The sequence below is a fragment of the Carassius auratus genome, chromosome 37 (genome assembly GCF_003368295.1).
Source record: "Carassius auratus strain Wakin chromosome 37, ASM336829v1, whole genome shotgun sequence".
NCBI lineage: Eukaryota > Metazoa > Chordata > Actinopteri > Cypriniformes > Cyprinidae > Carassius > Carassius auratus.
In genome coordinates, this window is record NC_039279.1 from 17,213,459 (window position 1) to 17,229,810 (window position 16,352).

A 16,352-nucleotide genomic window follows, 5' to 3' on the forward strand; every position below is an offset into this window, starting at 1 on the left:
GAAGTGCAGTTAAATTACAGTTATTTTTTACTGAGGCTTAAGATTGCTGGTGAACCTCAGTTTGAGTTGGGTCACTATACAGCATGAATGTAAAGTAGTCCAGAACACTGGATGTAGGCCAGATTGAATTTTAAGTGACCACTGTCCTAAAAGTGTCTTTGAAGATCTCTCTCTCTCTCCTTCTCTTAGTAGCCCGTGTTTACCCTCTTCACACCATTTGACTTTCTCTCTCTCTTTCTCCTAGTGATCAAACTGAATGACTGCATTGAAAAGTAGATATAAAGTTTGTACACCCCCTTTTCACAAGCACTCAGCATCTTTTCCTTTGCCCGCTTGATCCCCGCCTACTGTCCCCTGCCCCTATATAAGTGTGATTTTCAGTATGCATGACAAAGAGCAAGAAGCAATGAAAGAAGGGAATAGAGTAATGATAAGGAGTATGTTCACACTCCAGTAAATCGCCATGAAGTTTAAAGTCCTGTTCTATTTATGGTTGTTGGGCCTAATAAAGCCTGGTGAGTACTAGCCCATGCCTCTCATTACAGCAATAACATATTTTTCTCTCTGAATGTGTCGTTTTAAGTTAAAGTTCTTTTAATATTTGTTAAGATGTTCAGTATTGGTATATTACATTTGAATTGAAAGCTGTGTTATTTATTTTATGTGAATATCAGTAACAGATCAAAACGAAACACAGAGGATTCAATGCAGATGCCGGCAAACCATGTGTCAGTTTTCCATACCTTAAAAAGATAATAAATTAAACAAAGCGTAATTAAATGGCACTTACGGACAATCTTACAGTTCGAGATGGATGGTTTTCTCAGTAAAAAAGTCTGTTATACAAAATACTATGTACATGAGCTGTTGTTTACTTGCTCCTAAATATTTAGAAAACAAAGTTTTAAGTCAACTTCATGAATAAATGCTGGTAAGAGTATGTGACATATATTTAAAAATATATATATATATATATAATTGCTTTAAAAATTGTTAAACTGAATTTAGACATTTAAAGAGAACTAGACATGTTTCCGTCATATTTTGCAGTCGGGTGGTCTTGTTTTTCAATGCTTTGTACTTCCATATAATATTGAAGATAATAAAACTCTGAATATGAAGGAACAGTGAACAATAACTACTGTATGTGCTTCATATTTTAATCCAGAAATGTCCACGTTCATAAATCACACTGATGGAGTGTTTGTTTCTCAGTATTCCAATGCCTTCTTTTATTCAACAATGAAAATATTACTTATTGAATGAAATATAATCAGTGAGTCATTATTGTTGTTATTATTATTAACTATTAAAAATTTTTCCTAAATATTTTTTTTCCATAATCCTTTTTCTTTTTACTTTAAATATGTATTTGTAGTGCACTCTGTCAATAGAGATATAAAAAGAAAATCTCAGAAATGTTATGGAATATTATGGAAAACACTTGAACTTGAAATAGCAAAGTCTAAATAGGCCTAAATGTAAATGTAAAATATGTAAGATTCTGATCTAGAGGTTTATTCAACCAGAATTTTTAAGCCAACATGTTAACACCATCATTTTTAAAGCAGACCTAAATAAAACACAAGCTAAGAGCAACTGTGCTTGTGTTTGCTTTAAGAGTGAACATTGAAATGCTTGTCCTTTCATATTTTACTGACATTCTCAGGCTCCTCTGCAGATGTCTCTGTGTCTCCGGGCTCCTCAGCTGTCCTCAACTGCTCCTTTACATTGCCGCCTCTAGTTGATGATTCACTCTTGAACATCACCTGGTCCTTCAACGGTTTAGTCCTTGCCTCAAGGAACCACACTCAACCGGGCTTCTTCTTGAACACCACTGTCTCCTTCACTGGCTCCTTCCCACTGACTGTTTACAACGCCACTCCAGACCAGCAAGGGGTGTATGAGTGCAGGGTGAGCTACAATGAAACCAATTACTCCACAGATGTGACTCTGACAGTATTAGGTGAGTCTTAAATGCGAGTCACGTAGATCATTGGCATGAATGTCCAACTTACTCACATATATTAATATAATACATTTTCCTCAGGCAAACAAACTTAACATTAGAGTATCTTTTACATCTCTTACAGTTCCCCCACTGGTCTCCATCATCTTACCTGAAGTAGTTTTGAAAAGAAAAACTATGGTTGAATGTTGGGCAAGGAGCTTTAGTCCTCCACAAATCATGTTTACCTGGAGAAGAGCTGGAAACAAAATCCAAGTACCCCATAAGATCCAAGTGAACCATACAGAGGACGGGCTGTACGATGCAGTCAGCTGGCTGACCTTCTTCCCTCAAATCTCTGACCAGAACACAATCTTTGGCTGTGAGGTGCAACATACAGCCTTAGTGAAACCCATCCTAGAAGAGTTCACGCCATATATCACAGGTATTCAGAATTTACACATCTGACTGGAAAAGAATTTGTTTTTAATCTTAAATAGCATAACGCATTTCATTACACCAAATACACAAAATAACGTTCTTTTTAGCAACGTCATATGACCCCTTTAAGGTAACAAGATGTAACCTTGCTATCACTTGAAATGTGTCCCCACATTAAGTCCTTGAATTTAAGGGTATTGGACCGGGAAAGTCCTTGAAAGGTCCTTGAAATTGAAGTCAACCAAGATGTGAGAACCCTGTTTATATTTTCACAGTCCATATGACCATATGACTGTGCTCTACATACCCAAGCCATTTAAGATAATGAGTTCAGGGAACTGGCTAAATATTAACATTACTATAAATTTCCTTGTCATTTGAGGTGTAACATAAGGCTTGCTCAATAAAATGTTGGGAACGCATGTGTAACTGTCCATAAATTATTTATTAGCCAACCAACATTTGTCTGTGCCAATTATGGAGGAATCCACAACAGTTTAGCACTAACCCTAACCAAACACACAAAAACAAGCTAATCAATATGTTCAGAATTATTTGCTAATTACATATAGTTGGGTTAAATTGAGATTTGTACTAAAGCCAGGGCTGCAGCTGGCCCTTGTGGACATGAAGCGGCTGGTTCATTTTCTGATGTCCAGGAATACTTTGGGAATACATGTACAAAGACTGAAGTCAAAATTTGCAGTGGTAGGCACCCCTACGGACAGGTTTGGGTAGCACTGGACTTGGCAAAGGTTGTTTTCCAACATCTTACAGACTTTTCAAGGTTGACATGTTTGGGCAAACTTTTTATACTCGTTCATGGTAATTTAATAATCTGGGAAATCAACATACTCATGTCAATATAATGTTATTTTAATAGATGACTAATATTCTGTGATTAAGGTTGATTACTGATTTTTTTATCTAGTATATTATAGTGTCTTTTGCTCTCTCTTTTCTAGTTCTCCCAAATGTCACTCTTTCTGTGGTTCCCTCCACTTCCCACTCCTCTCCACTCACCCTCTCCTGTGACGTCATTGGATTCTACCCAGACAACATATCAATTTTATGGATCCAGAATGGAAAGGTTCTTCCTAACCTTCCTCTGTCCATCCAAAATGAGGAAGGAATGTATAGGAGACATCAGTATCACACCCTGAGTATGGAGGAGAGAAGCAGAGGTGGAGAGGTCCAGTGTGTGGCCCGGCAACCCAATGTGCAAGAACCTGCCTATGGAACTATTGCCCTATCCATTGCTGACCCACATGGTATGGGACTTATAACTTCAGTTCTTATGTACAGTATTCTTCAATCAGATATGATTATGTCAAAGTGTTTGTTCACCCAAAAATGAATTACTCACCCTCGAGGCATCCTAGGTGCATATGACTTTTTTCATTCAGATGAATCCAATTGGAGTTATATTAAAATTTGTCTTTGATATGTGGCGGGGAGAGTGATCACACGGACGACAGTACTGCAGTGAAGTCCCCAGAGGGGCGATTTATTGAGCAGTGGGTGAAAGTAGACTGTGCAGTGCTGGCGTGCTCTGGTGTAGGAGTCTTGGCTGTGCAGCACAAAGTATCAGTAGGTGCGGCGTGACGTGCTGTTCCTCAGACACCTGAATCTGAAAGAGAGCCAGAACACAGTGTTAGTCTAGTTCTGGAGTCGAAGCTCAACTACCTCTCCTTTTCTTCTGCTTAAAAGCTGTTCTGCTGATGAGGTTCAGGTGTCTTTGATCACCATGCTCTCCCCAGTGATTGCAGTGTGAGCGCTGTTTCCTGGGCGACGCTAATCCCTCGTTAGCTGGCTCGCCACACTCCCCCCCCAAAGCGCCGTCCTGGTACTGCGTGAACATTTGTGGAGAGACAAGGGAGATCGGGGGGGTGGGAGGGAAGTGTTATTTGACAGGCCTGACCATAGTGACCACATCCTGGAGAGCCCATCGGCATTGCCATGAGCTGCCCCAGCCCGATGCTGGACCCTAAAGTGGAAATCCTGGAGGGCCAGGAACCATCTGGTGATCCTGGCATTAGTATCTTTGGCCCGGGCCATCCACTGGAGCGGAGCATGGTCTGTGATAAGAGTGAAGGTGCGGCCCAACAAGTAATACCTCAAATCTAAGATGGCCCACTTGATGGCAAGTGCTTCTTTCTCCACGGCTGCATATCGAGTCTCTGCTGGGGTGAGCTTCCGACTTATGTATACGACTGGGTGCTCCTCTCCTCCTTTCTCTTGGGAAAGGACTGCACCCAGGCCAGTGTCGGAAGCATCTGTCTGTAGGATGAATGGGCAGCTGAAGTCCGGGGCATGTAGGACGGGTGAAGACGAGAGCGCCTCCTTGAGGGTTTGGAATGCGGCTTCAGCTGCCGCCGTCCACTTCAGCTTTTCTGGCTGCCCCTTTTTGGTCAGGTCTGTCAAAGGGCTGGCTATTGAGGAGAAATTTGGTATGAAGCAACGATAATATCCGGCTAGTCCCAGAAAGGCACGCACCTGAGTTTTGTTGGAGGGCCGCGCCGCTTGCTGAACGCCTCTATCTTTCTGCTCTGAGGTCGGATTAGCCCCCGGCCAATCTGGTAGCCCAGGTATTGTGCCTCTGCAAGCCCTAAGTGGCACTTCTTTGGGTTAGCAGTAAGTCCAGCTCGCCGCAACTCCGTTAGTACTCTCCGTAACCGATCGAGATGTTCCTCCCAGCTCACCGAGTGGATGACCACATCATCCAGGTACGCAGCGGCGTAGGACTGGTGCGGTCGCAAAATGATGTCCATCATTCTCTGGAATGTGGCAGGAGCCCCGTGAAGGCCAAAAGGGAGAACCCGGTAATGCCAGTGGCCACCAGGGGTACTGAAGGCAGTCTTCTCCTTTGAGTCGGGGGTGAGGGGCACCTGCCAATAGCCCTTGGTCAAATCGAGTGTAGAGATGTAATGGGCCCCACCTAATCTCACCAAGAGCTCATCCACACGGGGCATGGGGTAACCATCGAAGCTTGAGATGTCATTCAGCCGTCTGAAATCGTTACAAAACCGGAGAGTTCCATCCTTTTTTGGGACCATTACGATGGGACTGGACCAAGGGCTGCGGGATGGCTCGATGATTCCCAGCTGGTGCATCCGGGCTACTTCCTCCTCAATAGCCTGCCGCCGAGCCTCCGGGATTCGGTAGGGCCTCTGCCGAATGATTTCACCAGGGGGCGTGCGGATCTCATGTTGGATAATCCGGGTTTGCCCGGGTAGCGTATTGAACACATCTTTGAATTGTCTGACCAGGGTGGTTATCTCCGCCTTCTGCATCGGAGAGAGCTGTTCCTCTACTGCAACCACTGGGGTCTCCTCCTGGGCAAAAGCTGCCAGTTGCTCCCGGGGTGCCACCCACCTCTTGAGCAGGTTGATGTGGTAGATTTGCTGCTCCTTCCGGCGTCCCACTTGGCGAACCCGGTACGTTACTGGCCCCACTTTCTCTATGATGGTGTAGGGCCCCTGCCAGGAGGCTAGGAATTTGGAAGTCGCAGTCGGCACAAGAACCAGCACTCGGTCCCCAGGTTGGAATTCCCTTGGCTGGGCTGGCCGGTCATACAGCCGTTTCTGGGCGCGCTGTGACTCTGCAAGGTGTTCTCGGACAAGAGGCATCACCCGTTCAATCCTCTCACGCATCTCTCGCACATGTTCGATAACGGTTCTATGGGGTGCCGGCTGTTGCTCCCATGCCTCTCTTGCCACATCCAACAGCCCACGGGGCTGTCGGCCGAACAACAACTCAAAAGGCGTGAACCCAGTGGACGCCTGAGGGACCTCTCGGATGCCAAATAACACATAGGGGAGCATCAGGTCCCAGTCATGCCCATCTTCCGCCACCACCCGTCGCAACATCTGTTTCAGTGTCTGGTTGAACCTTTCAACCAATCCATCCGTCTGGGGGTGGTACACCGAAGTGCGGAGCTGCTTCACCTTAAGGAGCTGGCAGAGCTCCGCCATGAGCTGAGACATGAAGGGGGTTCCCTGGTCAGTCAATATTTCCTGTGGTATTCCCACTCGGCTGAATAGCATGAATAACTCACGGGCAATGGCTTTGGAAGTGGCCTTCCTGAGGGGCACGGCTTCGGGGTACCGGGTTGCATAGTCCAGTATGACTAAGATGTGCTCATGACCCCGGGCGGATTTCGGCAGAGGCCCAACTAGGTCAATACCGATGCGGCTAAAGGGCACCTCAATGATGGGTAGTGGCACAAGTGGGCTGGGTGGAGGCTGACGAGGGGAGGTGCGCTGGCAGGTTGGACAGCTCTGGCAAAATCGCTTCACTTCCGCCTCCAATCCTGGCCAGTGAAACCGGTCTCGAATCCGTTGTGTGGTGTTAACCACGCCCAGGTGTCCAGACATCGGGTGCGAGTGTGCTAGCTCGATTACCGTCTCAGTCTTGGTCCTTGGCACCACTAAGAGCAGTTTTTCCTCCCCCCGACGCTGGGCAACACAGTAAAGCAGGCCATTCTTGATTATGAAGTAAGGGGTGGGGTGCGGCGGGGGCTGGCGCACCTCCTCCTCTATTACACGAACCTGAGTCCAGCAATTCTTCAAGCGCTCGTCCTCCCGCTGCTCTCGGCCAAACGATCCCCCTGCTGTGATCTGTTGGAACAAGTTCATATACATATTAGTAGAATTAGCACACTCACCATCCCCGTCGCTGTCGGTGGCCAGAAGGGCTGGTCGTCGGCCTTCTGTACGTTCTGCTCGTTGTTTGTGGCGAGCCCGGGGGTTGGGTCCTTGTTGCATCGCGGTGGCCATTAGCTGATCGAAACCTGGCCAGTCTCTTCCCAGTAGCACCGGTACTGGGAGGTCTTTAACCACCCCCACCTCCAGTTGCCATGTCCCGGGGCTGGCTGAGATGGTAACACGCTGTGCGGGAACGTTGCGGGTGTCTCCATGCACACAGGTTATGGGTATCCTAGCTTTCCCACTCTGCCGGACCAAAGTGATCGAGCTGCCCGAGTCTAGGACAGCTCGTACGGTTCCCCCATCCAGGCAGACGGTTCGCTCAGGGGCACCTTGCGGGACTGCTCTATGGACGATACAACCAGCTTTCCACACGCGACCTCCTGGGGATGGCGGCTCGGTGGGCATGGGTTCATCGGTTTGTCCCGGCGCAGGTACTACTGGTCCATTAACTGGCCTTGAGGTGCCCTCCGCCTGTCGTCGGTCAAGCTTGGTCTTCCGTGGCGGTGTCGCCACTCTGTCTCCTGCCTCGGGGGCAAAGGATGCCTCTGCCAGCTCCACCGCTTCCATCAGTTCTGCCAGACTGGAGGGGTTGCGCATGTTCACGAGCCTCCGGTAGTGACGTGGCAGGGCCCGAAGCAAGCGATCAATTACCACCCTCTCAGCAACCTGGGCCGCCGTTGGGCCGTCGTGTAAAAGCCAGAGGTGGGCGAGGCGAGTCAGTCGGGCAGCTTGAGCTCGGATGGTGAGGTGCTCGTCGTAGGTCCAGTGCTGGAAGTGTCAGGCGGCACACATTGGGGACAGCCCAACCCTGGCCAAGATTTCTTTCTTCAGCGCATCATAATCCTCATTTCGGGGTGGTGGGAGGGAGTAATATGCTCGCTGGGCTTCTCCTGTCAGGAACGGAGCGAGCAACTGTGCCCACCGCTCTTTCTCCCATGCCTCTCTGGTGGCAATGACCTCGAAGGTGTGTAAATATGCCTCCACATCATCCTGGTCATTGAGTTTCGTGAGGTGTTGATGGGCCTGCCATCGTGGCTCAGGGAGTGGGGTTCGCTGGGCCGTGGCACCACGCAGCTGCTCTACCACCTGTTCCGTCCTCTCTTGCCGGGCTGCCAGCTGCTCAGAGAATTGCTGCTGTCGGATCGTTATTTCTGTGAGTCTGCGAATAATCTCCTCCATTTCCAGCCCCAGAGGTACGCCGAGCCGAGAGAGAGAGAGAGCGGGGTTCTACGGGGACACTTAACGCTAATTGTCAATCCGGGTTTGTGGGGAAGGAATCACTCTCTTAGTGCCCGCATTCTCCACCAGTGTGGCGGGGAGAGTGATCACACGGACGACAGTACTGCAGTGAAGTCCCCAGAGGGGCGATTTATTGAGCAGTGGGTGAAAGTAGACTGTGCAGTGCTGGCGTGCTCTGGTGTAGGAGTCTTGGCTGTGCAGCACAAAGTATCAGTAGGTGCGGCGTGACGTGCTGTTCCTCAGACACCTGAATCAGAAAGAGAGCCAGAACACAGTGTTAGTCTAGTTCTGGAGTCGAAGCTCAACTACCTCTCCTTTTCCTCTACTTAAAAGCTGTTCTGCTGATGAGGTTCAGGTGTCTTTGATCACCATGCTCTCCCCAGTGATTGCAGTGTGAGCGCTGTTTCCTGGGCGACGCTAATCCCTCGTTAGCTGGCTCGCCACAGATATTTTAAGCTGTGTAATGGCAGTCATCGGGTGTTGCAGTTCATCAGTCCAAAATAAATGAAATAAAGCGCATCCATCCATAATAAAAAAAAAGTGCCCCACACAGATCTCTGGAGTGAACAAAGGCCTCCTGTAGTGAAACAGTTTTTGTAAAATAAAATATCCATATTTAAAATTTAATAATCAATGTAATCTTGCTTGTGCTCTGGGTGAATGATGTATGAGGTTGGCTCTGCACATGTGCCGCTCAGAAGTGAAGAACAAGAAGAATGTCGGAGGATTCCATAGAAGCCAAGAGGAGACTGGTTTTCTGTTTCACTACAGGAGGCCTTTGTTCACCCCCCGGAGCCGTGTGAGGCACTTTTTACTATGGATGGATGTGCTTTATTTGGCTTCTTTGAAACTGATAAACTGCAACACCCTCTGACTGCCATTTAACAGCTTGGACGTTCAAAGACAATTTTCTATTGAACTCAGATTGGATTCGTCTGGTAGAATAGCCGCCGTGGAAGCCATATTGAAGGGTTGTTCTAAAGCAGGGGTGTCAAACTCAGTTCCCAGAGAGCCATGTTGTTTTTTAATAGGCCTGAACCTGGTTAGATGGTTTAATTAGTGTTGAAGTTAAACTCTGCAGGGGTATAGTTCTCCAGGACCTGAGTTTGACACCCCTGTTCTAAAGCAAAGTGGTAAAAACTGGTCACTTCAAAGAGCCCATAGAGGATTTCAAAGGTACACTTGGTTCAAGTGTGTTTAGGTAAGGCCGGGGCAAAACTCTGCTGAAAATGGCTTGGTGGATTGGACACACCGGTCTCAACTAACTATTGTTGTCTTTTCTGTATTAAAAGGAAAGTGTATGAAATATTATAGAAACAAGTAAATGGGTGGAGGTGAAGAAGTTCTTATTACTTTTACTGCTTTAATCTCTTTCAGTGCAAAACCCAGGTCTGAATAAGTCAGCTAAGGCTTCGGTAGCAATGATGATAATTTCACTCACGCTGGTTTTTCTGCTCTGCTTTGGATTTTCTTGGAAGAGAAGAGATGGTAAGTCTGGTAAAACACTTATGACACTTAGATTTCAGCAGAAGGCTTTCATATCTCATCAAGGAAGGAGAGTACTGGACTTTCGGCATAAACTTTCGGCCCCGTCACTCACTTAAAGATGACCCCACCCCCCCCACACACACACCCAAAAAAGTTAAGTTTTCTATGTATTGGCAAGTTAATTTAGAAAAACGTTTCTTTTTAAGCATTAAATATAAGTTATATATATATACGACTTGTCTAAAATAAAATCTATAGATAAAAAACAGTTCAACCATATAACAATGTTTTAACGTTAAACCTAGATAAATGTGCGCCATATCCAATATTTTGTGCAGAGAGTGCACTAAAAGCGTGACTTGCATTTTTTTTTCAGTGTATAGAATAATACATCATTCCCAACTGTAAAGGGTCTACTGTTATGTGTGTGTGCTCACAATTTAAAAAAAAAAACCTTTGTGCTTCTGTAAAATAAAGAAAACCTGCCTTCTCATCTTGAACAGGAGCACTTCACAAAAATGAACTGAAATTCAGCGAATACATGCCTCACAGACATGATAAATATATCTATAGAAAACTAGCTTTAATTAACTGCTCAACGAAATAAAACTCATCAAATCAAAAACTCTTTCATTATAATCATTATCCGTAAATATGCACTTCTCTCTAAAGTTGCATCTGAGGAGAGTCAGGAGGATAAGTAACTTTTCTCGCGACACTGACTCTAATTCAGATATATCCTTACTGTTTACCCCTCACATATTCATGCGGAGCATTGCTGCAAGCTGTAGCCTAATGTATGCATTTGAACACAGCACTATTCAGCTGCTCTGACTGCACATTGATATTTGATACTAATTTGGATCAACATAGGCTGCATTTGTGAACACACATTTTCTGCAATTTCACTCATCAAGTCACGCTTCCGTGCATCCGTACAGGCTGCAACTTACAATCGCAACTTCATTGTGCTGTTACTTCTTTCAAGCTTTTTATTAATTGTGAGTATAATTATTTATATATTTCAATGAATGTAATCGATTAGATATTATAATATTTTGGCTATAATAGGCTATTATAAATCTGGTTGGTTGGTATTAGTGACATAATATATAAATGATATGTGTGCAACCTGTGAAACTTGTATTGGACCATAGTGCGACCCAGTGGAAAAAAAGATTGAGAACCACTGGACTAGACCATTCATCACTGAAAGTATGTGATGTAAATGCATCCACATTTTGCTGTTCCAAAACAAATCACTTGAGCTGTATATAGAAGGAATCCATTTTTTCTTTGTAAGCGTGGTCCTGCTGGTGCCCCTGTTGGTAGATGCTGTAACTGCATGATTCTGGGACAGAAAGAGTCTTTCTTCATTCTTCATTCAAAAGAACCTGATAAAATAACATTATAGAAAGCAAAATGTCACAGCCCAGGATAATTGCTAATGATTATGAGTAAGTCAGAAGTCAGAAAGAGTTTTACTGGCAAGTATGTTTGCACCCAAAAGGAATTTGTCTTGGCGATAGGAGCTAGCATTGCAGAATAAAGTACAGACATATTGCAATGTACATGATAGTGCAGACATTCATAGGAATTAATCAGTAGAGATGATATATAACACTAATGCATGAAAAACAGAAAAGTAATGCAACATAATACAGAGGTAGAAATATAGAATAAAATTAATATAATTTTCTTTAATGAATGTATAGTTGTTTTTTTATAGTTTATACAAATGCAACATTTGCAGATGCTATGTATAAATGTGTGATAATGATGATGGCAGAATGCAATTGAGCTAAATATAAATGCTAACAGTTTACCGTCTTATTTTCTCAGAGAAGCTGAAGTCTCTGAATGTCTCAGCAATTGTTCTGCCTCCCAAGGTGGTTGTGGGTAAGAAAGGCAGAGTCACCATCAGTGTGGAAGGCAGGCTGGCAGAGAGGGTGCAAACCACATGGTTTCTGAATGATGTTCCCATCACAGACACTTCATACAAAGGTATCAGCCAACTAAGACCATTGTGCATTTACCTTCACTTCTTTGAATGTGGACAAATTAATTTTGTGAACCAAGTGCTAAAGCAAGTGCATCAACATGTGATTCAGAACTAAAAGAGTGACAGAACTAATAATCTAGTTATGCAACCACTACTTTACTGATGTTTAAAACATCATTAAACGCATTGTTTCTGCCCTGTTCTCATTAAGTCAAAAAGACAAATGCAGATGATATTAAAGTTACATATCTAGGTGATATGAAAGCGGGGGTTTTGCAAATTATGAACCTGCATTATCATAAAGTGGCTCTCTGTGTATGTTTCACCCTCTGTCTCTTTATTTCCTCTCTTTTTCTCACCCTCGCTCTCTCTCTTTCTCACCTTCTTTCTCTCACAGAGAAGAAATATGGTCCTTTCTTCTCAGCAGCCTACACCCCTCGCTCCTCTCGTGTATCTGTGGTGTCAGAGAAAAGTTGTCTGCTGCCCTCTACTGCCTCGGGATATTACAAACTACACACTCAGATGTCATCTCGCTCGTCCTCCAGCTCAGTCAAACAACTGTTCTCCTCCGTCACATTTATACCCAACCTGTCCATTCACAAGGGTGCAATCTTCAAATGCCACATCTCGTATAAGGGGAAAGACAAGACTGTGGCTGAGAGAGTGTCTGACAAATTTACTATTTTAGGTCAGAGGCTGTTGAGGTCTCTTGAATTAACTACATGTTTTTTTTCCTGTGAACCTGATGTATCACATCTATAATTTAAAAGGTTTTTGTTGTTGTTGTTGTTGCAACTACTCAGTACACAGTGTAAAACTATATTTTGTATATACATAATCATACATTAAAGGCAGTATAGCAAAATATTATAAGATAATATAAAAATTTACAAAATGTATACAATATTATATATAATACAAATATAATAAATTTAGTACAATATTTTTATAAAATATTACAGTTATGAGAATTGTATTAAAAAAGTAATGGTCCTACAATAACCTTCATTTTCATTGAGTAAAACATGATTTATTTTTACATTACAGCTACAGGAATTGGATTTGATAATAAATAAAAAGTCCTAAAATGACCTCAACTTTCATTAAGCAAAATAACCAACATTTTTATTATGCAAAACCGAATTAGTCTTTCTAGCATCTAGACTTTTAGAGTGAAACATGGCCCGGACATGTTGAGGTGAGGTTTGGTGTCCCTGGTTGCACATGCTGGTTCCTGTTTATAGATGTTTGTTCTCCTTTAGCATGTAAAGCGAGATGCATGTTACAATCTATTTTCATTTCATATGTTTACATTACTATATATATACCTGTATTTTTTATTTTATTTTATTTAGCACCACCTGACGTTTCAGAGATCCAGTTCTCAGAGGCAAATGAGGAAGAAGGTATTACAAACAGTGCAGACATTAAAATATTGGAAATTATATACATGCATCATAATACAATGTTTTCTCTTGTCAGGCGTAGTGACAATGACAGCCCAGGCCTCTCACTTTCATCCGGACATCATCACTTTCCGCTGGTTCTGTGAGGGAGGGGAGCTGAGCCCTGTGTCCTTCCCGCAGGCGCAGGCAGCCCCTCGGCCTGATGCAGAAGGCTTCTTTTCGGCCATGAGCCAGTGCAGACTGCCCACAGCAGAGCTAGAGAGAGGGGAAACCAGAGTGTGGGTCACTGTTCACCACACGGCCCTAAAACAGCCTGTCACACGCGAAACTAGAGGTGAGAGCTGGAAGGAAATAACCCTCTGGTGAGAAGTGCAAACCACCAAAATACACATACTATCTCTGCACTATATACTTTGCACAGTATGTTAATTTTTTTAATAGCTGGATGACCTTATACACTGACTGAGATATACAGTTATATAATCTAGAATATAGCATCCCGTGATGCATTGCTCTCAGTTTAGCCTTCCATGTCCAGTGTAACAGTTTATCAGTTTAGAAAATGTAAACTATTATTGCATAGCTCTGTATATAAAGTTGGATATACTGTATATACTGTATTATATCCAAATTTATCAGCATGCATACAGTACACTTATGCAAAACGATTATATAAAGCAGTATATAGTGATATAAACTTTTGTTGCATAATGTAACTATATTATAATCCACCTCTTTATATATTGTTATATATATGATTATGTCCAGTTTCATACACATACATGCAGTACACTTGTGCTACAAATCTCAATTGCTTGATTGTAACACAATGTGAATTATGAAAAACTCTAAAGAATTTTTTTTTTCATGTACTGATTTAAAAATTAAGGTAGTGTGTAGTTTAAAATACAGCACAGTGCACAATAAACAGTATCATCGTGAATGTAGCAGACAAACATAGGCTGGAAATGCATTAAAAACACATTTCTGATCAACTTAATTGATTTATTCTTTCTTAGGGTTCATTAAAAAGCCCACCATTTCAGAGATCATCTCCTCTGCTCTTTCACCTGCTGAGGAGGGACCTTTGACCCTTGCCTGTGACATAACTGGTTTCTACCCTCTTGAAATCTCTGTCAAATGGCTGCATCTAAAAGGCAATTGGACTGAGGAGGGAGAGGACAGAGAAAGGGAAATCAAAGAGGGCGCTGAGCTTTGGGGCCCTTTGCAAACCCTTCCCAGGACATTTAGAGCAAAAGCATTACTTAAAAACCTGGATGAGATGACAAGGGGAGGTGAGATCGTTTGCAGAGTGACACACTGCTCCCTCCTGAAGCCCATTGAGAGAGTCTGGAGAAATACTCATATCGGTAAAGGACACACTCAAAAATAAGTGGTTTATTTTATATATATATATATATATATATATATATATATATATATATATATATATATATATATATATATATATTTATTTTTGTTATGTTTTTGCTCACTGAGGCTGCAGTGATTGTATGTGTGTGTGTTTTAGTTAGTAAAAGGAGGAAACACTAACATTCTAGAAAAGTCTAACATTAATACATCCTTGCTGAATACAATTAAAACCATTGCAACCTAAACCTATCTTGAGCCCAGAATATCATTTTGGGCTTTTTGATTCCGTGTTTCCCCGTCTTTTTTCTCAGTTGCTCCCTCCATCCCTCGTTCTCTGTCGGTTTGCTGGAGAAGAGATGGTGTGGGAATATTCTCCGTTCTTCTCTCTGGAGGAAAACCCACGGCTGAAGTTCTCTGGGCTGCTGGTGGCATGACCGTCTCCAAGCTTTTGTCAAGAGAGAGAGAGAGAGAAAACAGTGAGGGGGAACCAGAGCTCAAGAGCATCTGTGTTCTGGTGAGATCTACGGGACGACAGGAAAGTGACAGTCGCAGAGGAGCACATGCACGCAGTACGTATGCCAATACGATGATGGTGAGTAGACTGAATGTTTCTCAACATAACGTCAATAATGAAAGCAACCTTTTGGCTTATTCTACAGGAATCAGGCCGTCTAGTGTGGACTGTAATGGCCAATGTGAAAAGATGAATGAAAGTGCGGATAGAATGAAATCGGTACTAGAAGACAAACAGCTGAATGAGCATATGGAGGAGAATGGTGCGGATGAAGATATGGATCCATCCTATATAAACACTGTGAGATTGAGGAAAGAGAAGAAAGAGCGTCTGAGAGTTACTGTGGAAATTACCCATCCTGCACTGAGACTGCCAGCATATCTTACCTGGACAGGTACATAATGTCTTGTTGAGGTGCAAGATGTTGTGCTTTTGAAAAAATTGTGTAATTACTAAATACAGTGACAAATGTTGACAAATGTTTATAATTACGTACTCTCACATGAGATTAGACTTCAATAAGTTTACTTCTCACTTTTGTGTTTTGCAGAGCCTGCAGAGGAAGCATCATGCCTCGCAGTTATTTCAAAATCCACATCTTCTCTTGACACCACCACCCACCCCCACCTATGAGCTTCTGAAACATGTTGTATTTTTTCTTTTTCTTAAAAAAATTATTTTACTACTAATATGATGCATGAAACACAACATGAGATATTCACTTCACTTTGAATTATCTGCCATCACTTTTAATTTAATAAACTCTTTAATATAAAAGCTGTCATGTGTTTGTTTAAAAACACACACAAACACACACGCACACAGAGTGAGAAAGTCAGAAAGAACGCACCACAGACGCTAATTTTGTCCACGTACTAAGCTGACTTGCTAGATACATGTCAAACCACATCACTTGTGCATAGTCATATAAGCACATTAGTTGTATTGTATTATTATCATTGAGCCTACACTTAAAATGCTTTAGTTTCCTACCAAACAAATAACAAACAATATCATTACTATCTAATCTCATAATCAGCTATGCTTTAAAGCTGATATGGTGAAATATCTTGAGGGAAGTTAGAGGTGCTGCACACTCTAGTTGAGGAGAAGTAACTGCTGCAGCAGGAAACTATGGCTATATTTCAAGACCTAGTGAGATTTATTTACAATCAGTAAATTTTCTCACACTGTAAAAAAAAATTAAAAATGCATAAATACAAAAATGCCA

At 43.1% G+C, this 16,352-nt stretch overlaps 1 protein-coding gene across 2 annotated transcripts; it reads left to right on the forward strand.

The window, feature by feature from the left end:
• Positions 1-310: 310 nt before the first annotated feature.
• On the forward strand, positions 311-16,182 carry LOC113056410 (uncharacterized). Of its 2 annotated transcripts, none has more exons than XM_026223183.1 (13): positions 311-515; positions 1,682-1,966; positions 2,094-2,393; positions 3,355-3,660; positions 9,715-9,825; positions 11,668-11,829; positions 12,225-12,515; positions 13,183-13,233; positions 13,310-13,567; positions 14,253-14,603; positions 14,919-15,176; positions 15,267-15,515; positions 15,672-16,182. In XM_026223183.1, the coding sequence occupies exons 1-13, from the start codon at positions 464-466 to the stop codon at positions 15,752-15,754; spliced, it is 2,757 nt and encodes a 918-aa protein (XP_026078968.1). In that variant the 5' UTR covers positions 311-463; the 3' UTR covers positions 15,755-16,182. The 2 variants fall into 2 exon arrangements, with proteins under 2 accessions (XP_026078968.1, XP_026078967.1); XM_026223182.1 differs by having other exon boundaries at positions 312-515; positions 1,670-1,966; positions 15,672-16,180.
• The last annotated feature ends 170 nt before the right edge of the window (positions 16,183-16,352 follow it).

Bases quoted from the DNA above. Each gene is read 5' to 3' on its own strand.
- LOC113056410 (XM_026223182.1), top strand. From the start codon at position 464: ATGAAGTTTAAAGTCCTGTTCTATTTATGGTTGTTGGGCCTAATAAAG. The intron at 13,234-13,309 runs GTATTACAAACA...TTCTCTTGTCAG, and splicing joins AGAGGCAAATGAGGAAGAAG to GCGTAGTGACAATGACAGCC. The intron at 13,568-14,252 runs GTGAGAGCTGGA...ATTCTTTCTTAG, and splicing joins TGTCACACGCGAAACTAGAG to GGTTCATTAAAAAGCCCACC.